We start from the raw sequence: 18,169 nt of genomic DNA on the forward strand, positions 1-18,169 counted from the left end.
ATCTTTTACATATACATATAGCCTCAATAGCTGAATAGTCAGAGCACCTGCTTAGGAAGCCCAGAGTGGATTTGAACCTGAATCTTTCTGCTTTCAACACAATACTCTAACTACCTTGTCACAGGTCAGGCATTATCCACTTTTCACTACAGCCCTTGTCTTGAAGCTGAGTCACTCCCCTTTACATTAACTAGTCATTAGGCAAAACAGAGGAAGACCACTGCAGTGCAAAAGTTTCCACACTGCTAGGAACAAAAGTCCAGGATAAACTACAAGACCTACTCCCTTCCAGAGTAGCAGCCATCTCACTGAGGCCACAGACAGGTGTTCATTACTAGAGGGAAAGTCTCTGAAATTCTTAAATGATAAGGTAACAGCATGGGAGTGGGAATGCCTTTACATTTTGAGAAATTGTTTCTATCTTCCATCTCATCTCATAATTAAGCAGGAGCAGAAGTCTGAGGACTTGCTGAACTCCATGCTAGTAAACTGCCCTTGCATATCTAAACTAGAGGTAGCTGTTCTCATTAAGGTATTTCCATTTCACTGTTTTAGATCATATTACATCTTCAAAATGCAGTCCAATCTGTTGTAGATGAGCATATAGTGACTGCATAGTTACCTCAAGCTCTTCAAACAAATCAAATCTGGATTCACCCTGTAAGAACAAACATAGCTCCACACTGCAAATCATAAAGAGAACTCTGTGTGGTTATACGGTGTATTATAAACTGGAACAGATCTCAAGATGTTTGCAGAATTATAAATGTCTTGAAAAGAATGCATTTTAATATGACCTTGAAGTTGTATGCCTGCCAAAAAGCATCAATAACAAATGCAATCAAGTTAGTGTTTTGTTATTTTTTCAAAGTCAAAGCCAAGGTCAAAAGCAACAGGGCGCTAGACAGATGCAATCAGTGTAAGCACTTGCCCATATATGACTGAAATACATGGATTAACCATAGCCTTCTTGGTTATAAAAAAAAATAAAATCAAGAGAAGGTACTTGAGTCAAAGAATCACAAGCTCACTGAGTCCAATCCCCTCCACAGAAGCAGAATTCAGTATTGCTATGCCATCGCAGCTATACGTCTATCCAGACTCTTTTAGAACACCTCCAGTGAAGAGGACCGGACAATTTCCCTAGGTACCATATTTACTTGAATACATGATCCTGAATATAGGATGACCCTGCAATAATTAGATTCTATATATGGAAAAATTTATAAATTAATTTTAAATTTCCAGGTGTAGAATCTAATTATCAGAGTGCTGTCTTGAATTCACTCCCCTCCCATTGTTACAACAGGGAAAATAGTGGCTGTGGGGACAGAGGGTCAGGTAGCTCCCTTACCCTCTGCCCCCACAACTTCTTTCCTCTGCAGCTTTCCTACGTCCCCTTACTGTCAGATCCTGCCCAGGCTCTGATCTTTCCCCTAGCATAATGTGAAAGTTTGCTGCATGACAAAAAGGGAAGGAAAAAAACTGCAGCAGGGAACAGGAGACTTGTGGATCTGAGTGGCCCAACCCCGACTGCTGCAAATATCAGCACAGGTATTCCATAAACACTTTATTGAGCACAACTTTTATACCTGGTCATACATAGTACAAACTATGCATGGTATTAGTCGAGAGCCAAAAGGCCTATGGCTTATCACATAACTTATTTTGCTTGGCCCCTGCAGAATCAACAGCCCTTCAAGCCCTGGGACCCCACAGCCCAGCATTGCTCACAGTATGAGTGTACTCTACATAGGATCCATGTGCTAATTACCCCCCACTCATGACTGGAACTGGGTGTTCTTGTCAGAAGTCCTGGGACCCTCCAAAAATGTATATGCAGATCAGGTGCAGGGCTGCCTGGCCTGGCTCCATTCCATAAGGCCACACTACCCACATGAGACAGGCTGAGAGAGGGAGTGACTGAACCTCTCAGCTACACAGAAGTTTGGTGATGTTTGCCAGACATTTAAGGCTTGCGAAGAAACAGGAATCATTAAAAGTGGAAAAGCAAGGCATCGATTAGCTGTGGGGGTGAAGTAGTAGTAAAAGTATATCTGATGTAGTGGTTCACCATGACTTGTAAAAGAATTGGTGCTAAGGGGGATTAAGCACAGTGAGCACTATCCCTTATTCAGATGTGCTGCATAAACCTAGCCTTATGGTAGCAGGGGAGGGAGCTGGAGTTTTCTCCAGCCTCTTGGCATGCTGGTCTGGTATAGTAGCACCCTCTAGTGCTTGTTCCCTCCTGGGGGAGCAAACTGCCTGGTCATTTCTTGTTTTTTGTCTTAAGGGTCATACTCACACATACCCCTGCCAAGGTTCCCATCAGTGTGCCTACCCAATATGGGCCATGTGTTCTATGGGCATGCCCAGAATGGGCTGCATTCAAGCTTTAGAGTTAGTTTCTATAATTGAGCACATGCTGCTTCTAGCAGCTGGTTAATGATAGCCAATGTATTCAATTGGGGAGGGGCATTGTTTGCTGATATGCAAATATAAGAAGAGCGGTTTTTTCCTTTGTCGATTGCTTTTTAAAACCCACTGCCTCATGTAAAGCAAGGGAGACTAATGTGTCTCCATCTTTGTGGCAGCTTTTCAAATATTTGAAAACTGCTATCATGTTCTTTCTTAATCTCCTTTTCTCTAAACTAAATAGCTTTTCCTCATGCAGCTTGCTTGCCAACATCTTTGTCATCTTCAGTGCTTGCCTCTGGACCCTCTCCAGTGTCTCTACATCCTTTTTAAAATGTGGTGCCCAAAACTGGACACAGTAATTCAGTCGAGGCCTAAGTAGTAACCAAGTAGAACAGTACTATCATATCCTGTGCCTTTTAGACAATGCTTCCGTTTATGCAATCCAAAACTGCATTTGCTTTTCTTCCCCTCACCCCCACCCCCAAACAGCACTGCACTGTTGACTCGTGCTGAATTTGTGATCCACCGCAGCCCTCTGATCCTTCTCCAAAGTGCTATTCCCTAGCCAATTATCCCTCATTGTATGTGCATTTGGCTCTTTTTCTTTCCGTTAGCACCTTACATCTGCTACTATTTTTTTTCTATAGACCAGTTCTCCAGTCAAGATCTCTGAATTTTATTCCTTTCCTAGAAAGCATTTGCAACACAAATGCAAGCATTTGTGCTGTCTGCAAATATGATCAGTATACTTTCTCACCTGCATCTAATTCAGTAATAAAATGGTTAAAACAGCACTGGATCCAATTAATAAAACTGTTAAAACAGCACTGTATTATTCATGTTGCTAAGCATATTAGCTACAGCTTATAGCACACGATAAACTCAGTGATTTACTAAATCTCAACTAAAAACCTAAGTGTGAATAATTTTTTTCAAATTATAAAAACTTTACATAAAGTTTTTTTTTTTTACTGGGGCATGTAGCAGTGAATCAATTCTATAGATGCCAAACCTAAAAATGAAGCTGTGAAGCCATCTTGAGAACACCCACCTCTCCGTGCTGCTATCAAGGATCAACAGCTCTCAGGAGCAGCAACATGGCATATCCTCAGGACAGTTTCACCACCTCCTTTTTGGGTTCGGCACACACAGAGCAAGAGCAAGTGCACAGCAGCATATTTGCTGGTGGTGGTCTTGGGAGCATCATGGAAGCAATACATACATGCCCTACATGGTTTTGAACTTTAAAGTTATGGGAATTCGGACCTAGTTATGTGATAGATGCAGGCCCCAGAAAGGGAAGCCTTTTAACCCTTCTCTAAAAAAGGAGCTCAGAAACATGACATCATTGGGAAATTTCCATCAGCAGCTGGACTAATGTTCCTTCAGAACCCCTCATTTCCCAAGTACTAAGTAGTGGCAATCAGAAAGGAAAAGTCCTTATCCAGAACACATCTGCTTCTCATGGCTGGATTACTGGACAAGGAAAAAGAAAGAAACAGAAATGAAAGGGGAAGGGGCAGGCAGGGAAATCAAATCTTGATGTTTCTCCCCACTCATGCAAGTGGGAAATTTAATGAGTTAGGAGAGGATCCCAGTATTTCTATTAAGAAAAAAGTATGTGGAAAGTGGGGTGACTACACAGGCTACAGGCCTGAGTCAAATAATCCAGGCATAAGGCAGGGCAGACTTAGGGTGGATCTGCATCTTTGTAGACTAATATTAAAGAGATAATGCATAAGCTTTCATCAGCAGAGGACTTCAACAGATGATGTGTAGCAATTGGAGGAAGCAGAGCTCTTACACAGAAAACTGATAAGAATACAAAGGGTAGGGAAGGGAGGAGGGAAAAAAGGAGGGAGCACTGCTGAGAAAGGCAAGGTGAGTAGGAGAAAAAAAACAAAGCAGTAAACCCACTGAGGGACACAGGGTTTATAAAAGCGAATCCAGGTAATGGGGCAAGAATCTAGTCTCATTTTAGACCAAATTTAACATAATCCAGTCTGTGGATGATTTCTTGTTCTATTACTTTCCGTTCAAGTTTGTTTTTAAAGTTTTGTTGTCTAAGAACAGCCACCCTTGAGGTCAATGATGGAATGTCCAGGGAGGTTACAGTGTATTGCAACAGGCATGTCTGCTTTTCTGGTACTGATGTCAGATCAGTGTTTGTTAATTCTTACATTGGACAGGTTGGATTGTCTTTCTAATGTAGACAATAGAGGGGCATTGTAAGCAAATGATGGCATATATGATGATGGCAGAAGTGCAGCTAAATGAACCCTGAATGTTATAATCCATGCTACTTAGTTCAGTGATGATGTAGTCTGTGTTGATGTAGGAGCACAGCTGCCTGACAATCAACTCCAATGCCACTGCAACCTCAACCAAGTGGCAGCCAGTTTTGAGATAAAGTGTCTTGCTCTCAAAGCAGAAAAGAGAGTAGAGGAAGGAAAAGGAGAGGAATCCCATTATGCATCTTCCTGTTCCCCACAGAAAGACCTGCAGATAGATTTGTGACTCAAGGATTGCACTCAAGTCACCTCAAGACCTATTAGCAAGCCATGGTAGAGATCATCCTCAAACTGAGGTATTGCCAGAGCTGACACCAACTACAATGGGAGCATAGCTGGCATCTGAATTGAGAGCAAGGTCTGGTGCCTTTGTGAGAGTAGGAGTTAGGTAGTCTGTTGCTGGAAAGACATTACTGGAGGTTGGGGTGGCTGCCTGTAAGCCAGGCCTGGTTTGTGTACCTGTCCCCATCCCCCTCCACCACCTCCCCAGCCTCCTTCCCATGGATACCTTGAGATCGTCATCTTTTTCAAGCAGGGGCTGGAAGTCATTAACGATGCATCTTGAAATGTTCAAGCTGGGGGCTCTTGGTGACAACCAGAGGAATTCTGTTGTCCTCACCTCAGGGTTGATATTGCAGCAGGAGTGAGGTCTGAGTCTGGCTCTATTGATTTGAGTGGCTACAGTTTTAGGACTGTATTATTAATTGTAGGAATTCCTGCTCCAGATCTTTAAGGCAGATTCCCAAAGGGTTTACTGCAGCACAGTAGTATGTTGTGAGAGTAGAAGCATGCTGTGAAAACAGGTGGGACTGATCTGGCCTGGGGACAGGTGAGTGAAGTGTGCTGCCAATTCTGGTCCACAAAGTATGCCCTGAGTATCAAAAGTTTGGGAACACTGCTTTAAGACGTGCATCCCAATCAGCGGGCTAAGAACAGATATGGTTGTAACACACAGATTGGCTGCAGATAACTGAGCTAATGGTGAGAGCTACTTGCATAAAAGTAGATACAGCAGTCAGTTGGTCTCCAATACAACATGGTGGTAGTATGGCCATTACCAACTTTCACCATGGTGTCCAAGAAATGAATTTAACAACTCTGCTTCCAGAAGTCCCTTCACACCATGCAATGAAGTAAACCTTCTGCTTACAAAAGCTTATGCTATCTCTCTCAGATTTAGTCCATAAAGGGGAAAATATACCCTGCCTTCTTCCTGGTTTAAGACTAACAAGGCGAATTACCTCTCATATAATCCTATTTATGAAGCTCCATTTTAAATGGAGTTACATTGCTCTCCCTCCCCCATTACTCTTCTTGGCAGGCAGTTCCAGAACTTCACTCCTCTGACCGTTGCATATCTTTCCATTTTCAGCCTAAATTTACTAACATTTTAGTGCCTCCTTGCATATGGCTTAGCACAAAATGAGCAAGAATCCTCATGGCTTCTTTGTGACCAGCTGGTAAGGGCCCAGGAAAATAGGAAGAAGAAAAGAAAGCAGCAAAAATTCTGAAAAAAGTAAGTGGAAAGGCATTATGTGACTTCCGGGCAAGAGGAAAAACACTACCACAGGTGAACTATGGGAAGGGGAAACAGCAGCAACAACTCATTTGAAGGAGATGAATTAAAAACTGAATGAGTGGAGAAAAAGATAAATGAAGAAATAAGAAGGAAAGTACAAATAAAGAAAAAATGTGGACAGCTGGGTTTAAATTTAATGGAGTAAACATAAATACATACATATGGCAATAGGAGGGGATTAATTGAAGGGTTAGTACTTATGAGTATTTGAGTATTTTAAATTTATACTATCCTCTTACAGTACCACAGCAAGGAAAACTGAAAGCACATTAGTGGTGATTATTGTTGAAATAGTACAGGACATAATTACTTCACCACAATAACCCCAAGGAAGTCAGAGAAGCCATAGCTTCTTATATGGATCACCCAAGTAAGCACTTCGTAGAAATAGTGCATATTAAAATTATGTTCTCCATAGTCTGATGCTAATTACTAGGTGTAATTCTTAGCATCTCTCCCATGTAATCCTTTAATAAATTAAAACCTTTTAAATGCTTAAAAACAATACAATAAGGTAACATTAGACATTTTCAATATTTGTTTCTATTATTTTTTAAAGATTTTATTCAGCAAACAGATTTTTTCTAGAGTTAGTGTTCCAAACACACAATTCACTTTTTTCTTTGAAGTACTGAATATAAAACATACTTAATGAGCTAAAATGAATGGGACCAAAACATTCCTGTTCAGTTTGGCAAAGAGATATATTTTACTCAAAATGTGAAACCTGTATTTAATTCCTTGCCTTAAGATTCATCATCACCTGTTACTGTTGATATTTAAAGGACTGATTTGGGATACTTAATGTTTCTGTTTTAAAAGGCATTCATTTCAAGATCAATAAACAAAAATTTTCAGACAAATCAAAAAGGGACTCAATTCTCTTAATCTGTCAATATAATTTTTTTCAAATGGAAGACTTATTTATGTAACCCAACCCTGTCATTACTGTTACCAGATTATTAACACTACTGTTGATGCATTAAATGTAATCCATTTAATTGGAGTACCACACTAGTAGAGTTGATGCTGCTCAGATAGTTGACTGACCATCACTAGCTGCAAATTCAGCATCTTACATATACACATACCTCTTCGAGCTCTCCTGAAGAAACAGGATTATCTTCATATGCAGGGAACTGGCAACCTGCTTTACAACTGCAAAAACTATTAGTTTCTTCTTGTGGCTCCACTATCCTGCAGTTTACTTCAGAGTTTTCCATATCCCCCAAATCTAGCGATTCTTTCACACTGCATTCCAAACATGGATTTTGGCTTCCTATAGGCAACATTCCAGCTGATTCTTCCTGTGAATCCAATGATGTTTGTGCACTCTTCTCCATTCCAGACTTCTTTAATCTAGGAAGGAATTTTCCAGATTCAAGCTCTGATTTTCCATAGTAATGCCCTTCCTTTTCTGCATCTTCTTCCAGTGGTTTTAAATCTGCTTGTGGATCTTCAAACGCATCCACTTGAGAAGGGACAGGAATATTTCCCTCATCTTTTTCTGATTCAAATTCTGACTCACTTCCACCACCTGGAGAAAGTTCAGATGCAGAAATTGGGCGAAAGTGAGTCCTTGGAGAAATCCGAATAGCCCTGTACTGTGTCCTGTCAACACCACATATCCTGGGATGAAAAACTTCACTGTCTGAATCAGAGCACAAAATAGATTTGGGTTTAAAACTTGGGCTGAAAGATGCAATTCCTTCTGGTTCAAATGAACACTCCACATGAAGAACTTGTGAAAATGGATTGTTGAGGTCAAAGGAAGAGAATGAATATTCAAGCCCTGGTTCTTCAACTTGAAAGTTACCACAAGCTCCCAGCAAGTCTTCATGGAAAATGAAAGAAAACCCTTTATTTAATCCATTATCTCCACTCTTTGATTGCTCATTCTGTTCAAATGATACAAATGGCCTCCACAGTTGCCTATGACCAGGTGCAAAGCTGTTTCCTGGGGTCATGAAGACATCTGTACCAGCTATTGTCACTACATCAGAAGCTGCACACTGTAATAAGCTTCCTTTTGTGTGACTGGGTGGTACTACTGCCCATTCTCCATCGCTGTTAAATGTTTTGAGCTCCCCATAGACACCACCAAGTATAAATGAGTTTTCTTTATCCTGATTTACATCCCAGGGTTTTGATGGTGTAGTATAATCACCACCATCTACTTTTGATAAATCATTTGAAACAAAGCCTCTCTTCTCCAAGTTCTCTTTTTGACCTTCCCAAAGATGATACTCTGATCTCTGCACTGCCTTATTAGGCTCCTGGAGGGTTTCAACTTTTGCTTCAGTATCTAAACAGCAGCAGTAGTTATTTACATCAGTTGAAAACAACTCATCCTCTATTCCTTCTATTTCTACCATTGCTGCAGAATTTCTGTCTGTTATATTTGTCCAAATGTCTTTAATAACCCCTGAGCTGTAGCCATCTCCATGTGGGCTGCTTTCACTACACACTTGTGTAGTTTCATAGTCTTTACTTTCTGCTTTTTCTTCTAGCTGAATACCACAGACAGATTCTAGTTTAGATTTTTTTTTGAAAACCAAAGTGGGCATTTCTCCTAATGTTCTAGCCTGCTGCTGGCAGGTTTCTTCTTGCAAAAACTCTAGGATTTCTTCATCTACATAACTTGAAGACACTCTAGGAACTACATAATTAACATCTTCTGCATTAAACTGTGTGGATTCTTCAAATGGAATATTTATAGTCTCATTGTCTGAACGTGTTTCTTCCGAGTGTGACCATGGACTACAGGTTCTTGTTGAAATATTGGAACAGTGTTCATTTTCATCAAAGGCACTATTTTTGGTCCATATTAGCAATCTAGACTGTGTTTTTCCAAGCATATTAGCACTGCTACTGGAATCTGCATTCTCGTTTCCCAAGTTGAGTGTTTCAAAAGAAAATGGTAAAACAGAATTACTGCATTGCACTTCAAACACTGAAAAACAAGAGTTTATACCAGACCCTTCATTAATATCTGAAAAGAACTCTTGATTGCCAGCAAGCATGTGTGAATTAAGCATTGTGCTGTCTAAGATAGGGGAGAGTCTAATAGGAGAATCTCCTCCAAAACTTTCCCCATCTGCATCACCAGAGCTAGATGAACAGCACTCCCAAAATTGAGCTAAATTACTAAGGTCTTGCAAGAACCACCCTTCAGCACCAACAGAGCTGGTCGAATCTGTCCATATTGCACTTTCCCCTTGCAACTCCATTCCATCTAACACTATGCAACATTCTGCCTCAAAATCAGTTCTCTCTTTACTTTTTTGTCGAATCATATTCAAAATCCGACTTTCCCCTTGCATCATATCTGAGGCACCAGGATCCAACATGGATTGATCAATATCCACTTCATAGAAGTGTGTTAGTTCTGACAGATGAACATCATCCAAATATTTGTCGTCCTCTGCTTGAGAACATATTGAGGTCCCAGTGAGTTCAATATCCTCATTTAGAACTGCAGGCATTTCTACAAAGTGACCATCAATGAAAGTACCTGCTGCGAGGTATGTTTTATGAATATTATTGTTGCTAATACAAAGACCATGCACTGATTCAGACAATTCTTCTACGGCTTCTGATGTTATATCACATGCATCTTGTCTGTTGCGGTACGTAGTCTCAAGCTTGCTTTTTCTGCTCAGAGGAACAAAATATTCTGTAATCGGCTCAGTATACCACAAAGGTTCTTCTTTATATTCCTTTTCATTTCTGCTGTCTAAATACAAATCTTTTCCATCATTACTACCAGCTTCTTTCCTTCCAAATTCTTTTAATGGTCTTTTACCCCTTTTGTACAGCTGTTTGATGGACCCACTGCTACTGCTGCTGCTGCTTCCACTATGGATTTTTCTGTCAGCCTTTTCACCAGTCTTCACTGAAAGTCTGCTTTGTCCATTACGCCCCTTTTTATTTCGAACCTCCCTTGTTTTATGTCTTACTTTAATACATTTCACTGATGCCTTGTATTCACCTTGATTCCCACTTGAACTTGAGCCTGCTTCACTAGAACCAGAAGACCAGGAGCGAGGACGTATCTTTCCCTCACACTTGTGTCGAACTTGCTTTTTATATAAAGCAGGCTTATCTTCAACAGTGCCATTACTAAACTTGTTCTCCTTCTCATTTTTATTTTTTTTTTGCTGGGTTCTTTCATGTACAGCGGCAGATGCTTTGTTACTTCTCTCTTTAGTTACTTCACTTTCGCTATTGCAGTCCTTCGGAGAGGATGTATCAGTGCTAGTTGGTGGAACAGTGGATGAAGATGAGGAGCTAGAGTAAGAACAAACTTTGGATTTATTCCATACGGTCATAATTTCTTGCAGGCAAACTGACTTTTCAGAAAGAGGAGGAAATGCTTCATAATACCTGTAAAGAAAAAGGTGACATTTAAATTCAGTTCACATTTACTTTTTTAAGACCCAAAATATATACCAGTCACTGTTCATTCTGTTCAAATGAAAATGGAAAAGGAAGGGGGGGGGGGGCAGGGAAGAGAACCTAAAAATACACATAAAATGATATCTAGATTTACACTATATAATGGGTCCACACCTGAAATGTACTGAATACATGTAACTCCCTATGAAGCCATCACTGATTGAGGATGCTCAAAACTATGAAGATTCATTCATCCCCGAAGTTACCTGGAAACATAACATTTTACTAAGGACTTTTAAGTTACCTACATGTAATTTAGGATTCCCTTACTGAAATGGCACTGCTGAATGTTCTCAAGAACACTGACAAATTGTGAAATCCTACACTTCCTACACTTCTAGAAGTACTTTTTGATCGCTTTTTTCTTTTTAACAAATGCAAATTATGACATATACAGAAATCAAAATGCATGCCAGTGGGCGAGAGCTTTAAAAAAGTCATAGAATCAGAATCATAGAAGTAGGGACGGACTCCCGACCTTTGACAACACCTCTAAAGCAAAAGGGCGCCTATACATGCGCAGCGAGGCTGCTCCGATGTGCTGTAATTACAGCATGTCAGAACAGACTCGATTAATCAATTAATCGAGTCTGCTGGACCATGGTTATTACTGTGCTCCAGGAGACTTCAGTCTCATGTACTAGCATCCCCACGCTGAAAAATAGTGGCAGGGGCACTTTAACTAAACCTTGTTTGAGTTAACTTATTGTGATCAATTGTAGAGTTATAAAATCCAAAAAGAGTTTTTAAAGCCTTTGCAATGAAGGCACATTGTTCAATCCCCTGTGATGTTTTCTCCTATATTCTAAGTGGCCTACCATTAACAAAAGCCACAGTATTTTGAGGGATGTTTAAGTAACTTTATGTACAGGATAACAAACTCTCTTCTTTAAACCTAATGAATTTAAAAGAAAATAATTAAATGGGCACAGCTACCTCAGGGTTGTCTATGCTAGCTGAATATTTGTTTGGAAAGTTCTCCAGGATATAAGGCTGAAATAAAATCATAAAAAACAGGGCTGGAAAGTCCCTCAGGAAGTCATCTAGTCCATCTGCCTGTTCAAGACAGTATCATCACTGTTGGAAAACAACCTAGATAAGTGTTTGTCTAACTGACTCTAAATTAAGTTGCTTTCTTTTGAATTTAGAAGGTATAAAGGTTACTGCTCTACATATACAGATCGAAATAAATGTATTTTGGTGATCACCTATTCAAATATAGTCAAAACTCTATGAGATCCAGCAACTGAGATAATTAGCAGTGAATGATGTTGATTTGCCTGTTACAGGAGTCTATTTTCCAGATGTTGAGAAGCATTTGTCCAACCAAAATTAAAATCATGGTGTACGCTAAATGTTATTTTCCCCATGTCATGCACAACAGAGTGATCAATTTTCTCCTTTATGTTGAAAAGATGAATAGTAAACCTAACAACACTCCTGTCAAGCTTTTCTTTTACCTGTTACAATTTAACTGAAAAGCTGCTTATGCTCACTGTAATTGAAAGATCAGATAAAAATCATATTTCCATTTCCAGTGAAGTCAAATTCAAACCCCCCAATTTCATAATGAGATGCTTTGTGTACCTCATTGTGAACACCTTGTTTAGTTGATTCCACGGTTTCTTTTTTTTGTTATGGAAAATAAAATAATCTTAGAATATGGACACAAAACACGTTTACTCTGGAATAATTTACCCTGGATTCTATTTCAGAGTAAATATGCTACAAGGTGGCAGTGACATAGCTAGCCACCTCATCCAAGCTCCGTGCCTGAAGTAAAACTATCACAATGCCAGGCCACTTGGAAGCAGGGCAGCCAGTCTGCATTGAACAAATGGCCATCCTAGAGTGAAACTGATTGTGATAGTGGACGTATAACAGATGCACCAGAATTTTTATATTGAAGAGTAGCATTTCCTTCTGAATAACTGCTGGACATCATGTGTCTGCTCTACTTATCCAGAGTAACAGAATACTCCAGAGTAAACATGCTTTGCAAAAGCACCCTTAAGAGACAAGAAACTGTAATTCCACAAATTTGGCTTGAGGACAAAAAGATTGGCATTGAATATGCAGTCACGTTCAGCACTTCAATTGCCCTAGTTGATGTTGTCCCCTTAATAGAAACTAAAAAAAAAAAAGCATATTAAATACAATAATATGGCTTCAAATTAAATTCGGAAGTGTCAAGAAATATCAGTCTTGATTCCCATAACAAAAATGAAGTTAGCCTCCTAATGCAAATATTTAATAGACAAAATATTGTATGCAAAATGGAGCTATAGGATGACATATTTCATGACACTTAAATGAACACTACAATAATTGTAATGTTGCATTTTTTTAAACCGTCATATTTAATAAGGCATTAAAAAAAACCACACACACACACACATACATTTCCACTTGATCCTTTGCTGTAGGAGATAAATCAGCCTCAGGAGACAAAGAGCCCTCTAACTTTTTGTGAATCTTCTCGTCTGTACAAAATAAAATCCCAGAAAGCTTTACAGTGGAATTCAAAAAGTTATAAAATACATTAACAGTACTAAAAAACCCAGAGGATTTATACTTTTAAGGTATTACAGTAATATGGAGTAACCTTTTAACTTAGTGCAACAAAGTCTGTGACCCTTCTTTAATGTTACATACATCAAGAAGTTTTCTACATCTAATTAATCTCTTCACCATGGATAACTGAATAGCAGCTTCAGACTACACTCTATCTAACTATGCCCTTTTCTTATAAAACTTTTTACTGTACTTAATTACTGTACTTAGTTAAGTTTCTTGTTGAGGCCCTAAACCTCTCAAAAAATGTAGACTTTAATTATGCCCATTTATTCAAGCCAGAATTGCTGTATGTTTTGATAGCTAATCCCTTATGTATTTCAGTGGGAAAATTAAGCTTTACAGAAGTTGGAATAATTTTTTGGATTGAGCGAGGAAAAAGCAGAGGGAAGGGATTTCAGTTGTGATGGCTGAGCATAGCAAAGGTTACTGAACTTGTAAAAATGTAAATAAATAATCTATAAAAAACATAATTACTTTTTATTCTTGCCAAAATTAATCTTTTTATTTGATTAACACCTCTGAGTCAGCTAGAGGAGTTCATTACAAAGCATTCTGTAAAGGTTAAATGAATGCTTCCTTTTTAATTAAGGATTTATTCTGGATGCATTTCTTTTGCGTGTTTTTTTTGTTTGTTTGTTTTTTTTTACTTGAAGGTACATAAAAATCATGCTTGAAACAGTTAAACTCTTTGTTTCAGTTCTGAAAAACATACTCAAAAAGTTGAGGCCAACCTAGTTAACATAAATCTGTGATCCCAATCTGGGGAAAACCACAGGAAGCAGTCCCCACTCCATTTCTTGTCCCCATGCTTTCCCCAGCCTGGGATCTCCAGGAGTGGAGCAGAGGGAACACTAGGGCAAAGTCCCCAGCCCCTTCCCCAAGCCAGGCAGTGCCTAGTTTGGAAAAGAGGCAGGGACCAACAGCTGTTCCAAGGATGGAAGAAGTAGGGAAAAGCACCCTTCCAGGTCCCCAAAAAGAGGACCCTGGTGTGGGGAGTGGGTAGGAAGCAGAAAGCAGCTGCTCCTCTGCTCTGCTCCCAGTCTCAGGGCAGGAACTGGGCTTGGGAAGGCTCTCGCTGAGCTTGCTTCCCAACACTCCCAGCTTTTATACTGCCAGGCAATGGGAAGCAAAGTTCCCACCTCTTCCCAAAACCAGGAACTACAGGGAGTGGTATCTGTTGCTCTTGCTGCCTCCCAGATCAGTCTGGCAGGGAAAAAGAACAGCACAGCAAGTCCCCAACCCACTTCTCTCTCTGGGGGCTCCAGCTCGAGAAGCAGACAGGGGGCTTACAGCACTACCACTGCTCAGCTAATAGTGTCCCTGGTTTGCTTCTCACCAGAGTCCCCAGAATGTGGGAACTCAGCAGGGGAGCAGCTGGCAGTGGCTCCTCCCCTCCCCTCCAGGGCTGTGGAGAGGCAAAAACAGTTGCTCCCTGTGCATTCTCCAGACTGGGGTGACTTAGCTCCTGGGAGGAGCTATGCTGGGAGAAAAAGTACAAATGTTTTTCTTCGTAAAAACCTTCCCAAGACGATCTTCTCACTTGTTGGAGTTCACTTATTTTTCTCCCAGAACCGCTGTTTTGATCCAGGAGAGACCAGAAATATTTGTAGACTTTTGTTTTTTTACCAGGAGAATAATGATTCTCCAAGTAGGACTGTACATGGCCACTATGGAATGTAAAAGTAAAGCAATATAAAACTGGCCCATACGTGTGCATTTGTTGCATAGCTGTTGAACTTCAAAGCACTTCATTCTTACTAGAAAATTTCTACAGAAAAAAAGCAATTTTATTCCTTCCTGTAATCCTTCTGGTACCAGTTCCATCCCCAGTGAGACTTCACATAGACTTCAAGTCAGAAATCTCAACCCAACTGAAGTGGGTTTTCACAGAATAATTATTTGGCTTCAATTTGAATTTAGTGATTTATTCTTAAGACACTGCCAATGATACACAGGATAGAACAGAATACAGCACACATTTTTGGAGTGCAATGCAACAGGACTAAATATTCACTAAGGCATACACATATGATTGAATATATATACAAATGAACAGCTGTTCAAGAAGTTCCCTATAGCTATTTTCAGGTAAACTAATGTAGGTGTATAAAAAGTGTTAATTTTATTTTCAAAATGTGTGCCCTATTTAAAAGAGACCACAGTAATATCAAACCATCTACATCAGAAAACCCTGAAAGCATATATTTTACAAACAATTTCTTCAAAACGTTCAGTGTAATTCTCACCTTGCTTACTCTGAATATCTTTCAGTCTGGAGCAAAGCTCCTCCACTAAAGTTTCAATTCCAGAGCTCTGCATAACAAAAACACAAAATGCAAGTTACTAAAAAGAGATTTAGCTTTTATAATGATTTCCTAAATGCATTAAGCATATCTAGTCAGTCATGAATTTGCTATTTTTTTAAATGTACAAGTACCCTTGTAAAATGAAACAAGTAAATTCGGGGAAAATAGTTTTTCTGATTGCAAAGGTCATAGCGCACAACTTACTGTAGTATATCTGACAGTTTACCAATGATATGTTATATATACACTCCATATGTGACACTTAAGTGGAATTATCACAGTAATAGACTAATTAATAGATCACTGGGATTTATCACTTAAAGAAGCTAAGCCAGATCCTCTACTGCACCTAAAATATTTGTTAGAAAGTGACAATTGTCCAACAGAAGAAAAAGCAAAAACAAAAAAGGACAGTAGGAATTAAAAGAGTGAAGAGTGGCAGTCATCTATCTTTAAAATTCTTACCTGAATTCAAGCCTTATGCTATTACTCTTATAATTTAAAGTGTCTGTACTATGGTTAAAGCACTTCCTTCATTCTATCTTTTCTTGTTCCTGTATACTTCATCCATTTTTCCTTATAAGTTAAAAGAGTAGTGTAGCATATTTCCATCAAGCATCTAATCAGACAGCATGTTTCGTGTACCAATGGGGAAAGAAATGTGAGAATCAAAATTTGTTCTGGACACAACCCCACAGTGTGAAATGGTTTTTTTGCTTTGAGGAGATGTGTGAACACAAAAGCATACACAGAAAAATATCTCTGATAAAAATATATTATCATTCTGAAGCCAAAAATTTAAATTTAGGGATGACATGTTGCAATTTATACTTTCAGAGGCAGGAGGTTGGAACTGTGATAAAAGCAACCTACAGGGGGGCTGTAAGAAACTGTAGGATTAGGTTCTTCACATCACCTTACTTACAGCTTCTTTCAAGTCCCTCTAGCTTGCTTTTCCTATTACAACTAAAATCTTCTTTCCCCACAAAATTTGAAATTGCTGTGATTTATACAGTCCAGCCTCCTAAAGCTACCACAGATCTCTTCACTGGACTCAAAATTTTTATAAACATCTGTGTATGCATTAAATAGAAAGAAATAGATTTTACTCCAAAGATACTATAACACACAGGAAAATGAGTGATGAAAAACAAATGCAAAAAGTTCCATGCTTGCCTGTATCTCAGTGATGTTACAGTACATTTCTTTTTAAAAGTTTGTATGTACACACATAACACACACACACCTCTCTGTCTTCGATTGCATGGCTGAGGAAAGAACGTGGCACGGGAATAGATGATGATAGCAACACACAATGAAATATTATGAGGGAGGAAGGGAAAGAACCAACATGTAAAATAAAGAGTTTTTCCATTCTGAGACAGTAATACTAATTCAGTATACATTTTTAAATGTGTCATTTAATTACTACTTGCAGTTAAATGACAAAGTAGTTTTCTAATCTTAGCTACATTGCTGCATTGTTTGAGTGTGCTAAATGAACATTCACCTAACTCAAGATGACTTAGCAATATTGAACATTAGAACATGTCTCCTGCATTAACAACAAACACTATTAAAACCCCCCTGAGTAGGATACTAAATATGGACAGCATGTCCTAGTTGCCATTAGTTTAAACATGTGTACCATCTACAAATTATTTATTTGGGGGAGAGGAGGGGGGCTAGAAAAGGAAGAGAAGGAGCTGGTCTTTCCAGTTTTCAAGAATGACTAAATGAACAACTGGCTCTGGGGCACACACAAATCTAGGCAAATTAAAATGACTGCACTAACCTAGACACAATTGCACGTAAGAAACAGATAATATGCTCACCATTATGTTGAAGGAGCGAAAAGTTTTGGAATCAAACACTTCATTTCCTCCTGCATCACGAAACTAATACTTGAGTCAGCTGACATACTGCATGCTGTCCTGCACAGCAATCCTATGTAGCTAGCACTAGGTTTAAAAAAAAAATAAGCCCACTGTGCAGAATGTCAAGCCTCTAGAGATCACTTATTTAACAACTTATTGCAGTATGTCAGACAGGCTGCTGTTTAATGTAATTATGCCTCAAACAGGCTAAAATACACGCTAATATTCTTTTGCTGATCATGTGATTTAACAGGCCCATATTAAACGTTATTTTGGCATTTCGTTAGCACCTTTCATCATTACACCCTAACCTCCAAAGTGCATGTAACATTAAACTCACATTACAAATAGTCTCTCTGAAGTTGTTTTTTTTTTATTTTAAAATTGAACACAAACAACATAAATGAAGGAAACTTTTAGAAGTATGTCAACGTGAAAACAAAGAACCTAAAAACAGCAGCATTTGCAGCATCATCCCTGGAAATGTAAGGCTTTCAATCATCTCACTAAACCATCAATACCAGCTCTGTAGGACTCCCTATACACACCCCCACCCCCGACCTAAATCCCTGTGTGCCCATCTGTGTATTCAAGCACTTACCAGTGCACCCTGAGCTGAAGACTCAGTATCCTCCAGCTTGCTACCCTCCACAGCCTACTAAC

The 18,169-nt window shown here is 39.2% G+C and overlaps 1 protein-coding gene across 3 annotated transcripts in view; it reads right to left on the minus strand.

Annotated features, from left to right (window-relative positions):
* KIAA0232 (KIAA0232 ortholog) overlaps positions 1-18,169 on the minus strand; it is a 125,813-nt gene that overhangs the window by 23,829 nt on the left and 83,815 nt on the right. Inside the window, exons 4-7 of one of the 3 annotated variants that reach the window (XM_059721558.1) lie at positions 17,465-17,590; positions 15,570-15,636; positions 13,148-13,229; positions 7,380-10,674 (exon numbers count right to left, since the gene is read on the minus strand). In XM_059721558.1, coding sequence (XP_059577541.1) covers positions 7,380-10,674; positions 13,148-13,229; positions 15,570-15,636; positions 17,465-17,467 — 3,447 coding nt within the window. In that variant the 5' untranslated portion in view covers positions 17,468-17,590. Of the gene's footprint in view, positions 1-7,379; positions 10,675-13,147; positions 13,230-15,569; positions 15,637-17,464; positions 17,591-18,169 lie in introns of those variants that run through there. The other 2 variants (XM_059721557.1, XM_019479466.1) reach the window with 2 other exon arrangements.

Source organism: Alligator mississippiensis, chromosome 2 (assembly GCF_030867095.1).
Source record: "Alligator mississippiensis isolate rAllMis1 chromosome 2, rAllMis1, whole genome shotgun sequence".
NCBI classification, from domain to species: domain Eukaryota; kingdom Metazoa; phylum Chordata; order Crocodylia; family Alligatoridae; genus Alligator; species Alligator mississippiensis.